This window comes from Bidens hawaiensis, unplaced genomic scaffold, assembly GCF_021521415.1.
Source record: "Bidens hawaiensis isolate Kalapana, Puna unplaced genomic scaffold, B.hawaiensis_p1.1 tig00006302_1, whole genome shotgun sequence".
Taxonomy (NCBI): domain Eukaryota; kingdom Viridiplantae; phylum Streptophyta; class Magnoliopsida; order Asterales; family Asteraceae; genus Bidens; species Bidens hawaiensis.
The window spans coordinates 10,646-13,960 of NW_027491421.1; the positions used below are offsets into that span (position 1 = coordinate 10,646).

Here is a 3,315-nt window from a genome sequence, read left to right on the forward strand (position 1 = left end):
CACATAGTTTTGATATATGAATTAAGGTAACATATGTTACTCACACATTACTCGTATATAAACTTGCCATGCAATCTTGGTAATGGAATTGCCATAAGAGGCTCTTTCTTCCTTAATACAGTTTGAAACTTTTCCAATAAGTTGACCTTCTCTCCTTCACCCGATCTCCAGTCAAACGAATGAATAAGTGAAGAAAGTAAATACACAAACATCCTCTCAGCCATCATAGCACCCGGGCACATTCGGCGGCCTGATCCAAATGGTAAATACTTGAATCCACTCTCACTATAATCCAACTTCTGATTCAGAAACCTTTCGGGGTGAAACTCTAATGGGTTCTCCCAAACCGAAGGGTCTCTGTGTATTGCCCATGCATTAACAAAGACTCGGGCATCTTTTGGGACCGTGTAGCCACCAATAACACATGATTCACGTGGGCTATGTGGTATTAAGAGTGGAAGTGTTGGGTGTAAACGGAGAACTTCTTTCATGATTGCGTGCAAGTAAGGTAGGTTTTTAATGTGGGATTCTTCAACTATGTTGCCTTCACCGACAAATGTATCGACTTCTTGTTGGGCCTTTTTGAGGATTTCGGGTTTGTCGATCATGTGAGCTAGGGCGTACTCAATTGTGCTTGAGGTTGTGTCAGTTCCTCCACTTACCATGTCCTGCCAAATTGGTCAATTTTACTTGAAAGAAATTAAGGTAAGTATGTATAACATGTATGATTTAAAAGATTATGTGTAACGGTCAGCTTCATAAATGCTTCAACATATACACAACACCGATCTAGGTCTTTGAAAGATTATGTTTAATGGTCCGTGATCATGAGAGTAGAGAGTGGCGTATAAATCACTACCACGCATATGGTCATGAATATATATATATATAATGTTTTATTTTTTGCTTATTATTTTATTTAACAAAAAATGATTTTTCTTATAGCATGCAATATTTAACTTTTAAAGCAAAAAAATAAATGCATAGTTCTATTTAAATTGTTTTCACAATTTTCCAAATAAATTTTAATGAAAAACGAATTTTACACATTTGTTTTTAAAAATAAACTAGTTTTTGGTTGTTTGCAGCTTACTGCTTAGATTATTATCAACAGCTCCACTATAAATATATGAGAATAATTTCTAAATTTTTTTAGAGCATTGTAAGTGAAAAAAAAAGAAAATTTTAAATAGATGAGTAAATTTGTAGGAACACGGTTTATCCTCTATTTATTAATATATTTGAAAGTGTTTATTAGTGGAGGATAGAGAAAATATAATTATAAAGATATTAAAAATTATTATTTAATGGTATATAAGAGAAAATTGTAGTGTTTTTAGTGTAATTATAGAGATAGAAATAGAGAAGCTGTCGAGAATGCTTAAATACACTTTATTTATTGGTTTATTTTCTAGCATTCTAACAAACTTCCCAAAAGCAAGTTGTTTTATATTTAAAATGATGCACTTAACAAACTGATATGGCTGAACATATTTACGAGTTCAGTTTACATGTTTAGAAAAAATATATTCATATTTTATTAATGTTTTTTTAATTTAATTGTTTAAACAAAGTCTTCAAATAATGCTGTATTCACATGCCTAAAATGTTGGGTGTAATAGTTGGTAATTTTTAGTTATATTATCAAATTAAGATGAGCCCTAGTTCAATGTTTTTATGTTCTTAGTTTTTATTGTTTTCAGAAAATCAATAATGTTCAAACAAATGTCAAGGACAGCAAAAATCAACTAACAAAAGTAAACAATGAGGTGATTGATAAATCAACAGATGCAAGCATCACGTTGCAAATTGTTGCCTTCATAGTATCATTTGGATGAGATCGAGAGAGAGTGTGTGTGTACCAGGAGCAAGCCTTTAATGTGAGTCATGGTGAATTCGGAATCTCCGTTGTCTTTAAGGTTCAATAAGAACTGCAAAATATCTTTATTTTCATCACTACCAATCTTCCTTCTTTGATCAATAATTCCATCAAAGAGCCCATCAATCTTCTCTCTGGCCGCCTTCACACCCTTTTCGATCCCTTGTAGATCCAACCAAGCTAAACTCGGATAAAAATCAGACAAGTTTGGAGCAGCCATTAACCCATTAATCTCCTTGATCACTTTCCTAAACTCTACTCCAAACCTCATCTTATCCTCCACCGTCTTTGTGTCACCCCATATCATACCGGTAACTACATTCAAAATGGTCAAAAACACCAAGTCACCAATGTTTACCGGACACCCAACATTGAGGTTAAACAATAGTTTGATGGTGTTCCTCATCTCCTTACGTCTTAGATGGTAAAAGGAATCCATTGTTTCATTGCTGAGCATCTGACTAGCTAAAATCTTCCTCAGCCACCGCCATCGATCCCCATACGGCAACCACAAGATGTCATTCCCACCATATGAAAACACCTTGCTAGCAGCGGTTATGTCTCGGTTGGCAAAGGTAGTGTCATGAACTTTTAGCACCTCACGAGCCAAGATTGGGGAAGAGATCACGATGGTTGCTATTTTACCGAGCCAAAGTGTAATAATCGAACCATAGGTTTTCGTAAGGTTGGCAAACTGCGAGTGAAGGTCAGTGTCAAGAGACAGGAGGTTACTTGCTATCGGTAACCCCCTCGGGCCAGGAGGAAGTGGCGGGTTCGTGCCACAGTTGTGGAACCGCGACTTCCAAATGAGCCACAAGATGGAAAACACGGCAGCAACGGCCATGATGAGATAAACCTCGTTCATTGAGGCTACTTTCATCACTGCGACCATGTGTGAAATTTGGACGATTCAAAGACGTACACTAATAATGGAGTGACCAAAGTGGCTTTATAAGAATTTACACAACCGCTATGATAAGGCTGTCACAGGCAACGTTTCACATTGGAAACGGAGTGACCAAAGTGACTTTATAAGAATTTACACAACCGCTATAATAACGTTGTCCTCTGTGGAGGGGCAACGTTTCACGTTGGAAACGAGGCTTTGAAGCCTCTCCATAACGTCCCATTGTGGTTTGTCATCCATTTGTTGCCCCATTATATATATATACATATACTAGCTTTTAAACCCGTGTATTACACAGGATTTGTCAAATAATAAAAAAAAATAAAGTTCGTTATTTGAAAGAAATGAACAAAATTAAAGATAAAAAGAAAATAAAATATATAGTATAAACAAACAATAAGAAGTACAGTATCTTAAATTTACAAATTCGAAAAAAATCTCTTTATATACAACATTTGTCAAACTGTTTTGGTTTATTACCCATGGATAGCTATAATGAATGTAATAAGAGATTGGAGAATTAGAAAGG

General features: G+C 35.4%; 1 protein-coding gene across 1 annotated transcript; it reads right to left on the reverse strand.

Moving 5' to 3' along the window:
- On the reverse strand, window positions 1–2,804 carry LOC143631975 (7-ethoxycoumarin O-deethylase-like). Its single transcript, XM_077100582.1, has 2 exons — window positions 1,863–2,804; window positions 1–668 (listed from the first exon to the last, which is right to left on the reverse strand). Exons 1-2 carry the CDS (start codon window positions 2,769–2,771, stop codon window positions 48–50), a joined length of 1,530 nt encoding a protein of 509 aa, XP_076956697.1. The 5' UTR covers window positions 2,772–2,804; the 3' UTR covers window positions 1–47.
- Between the last annotated feature and the right edge of the window lie 511 nt (window positions 2,805–3,315).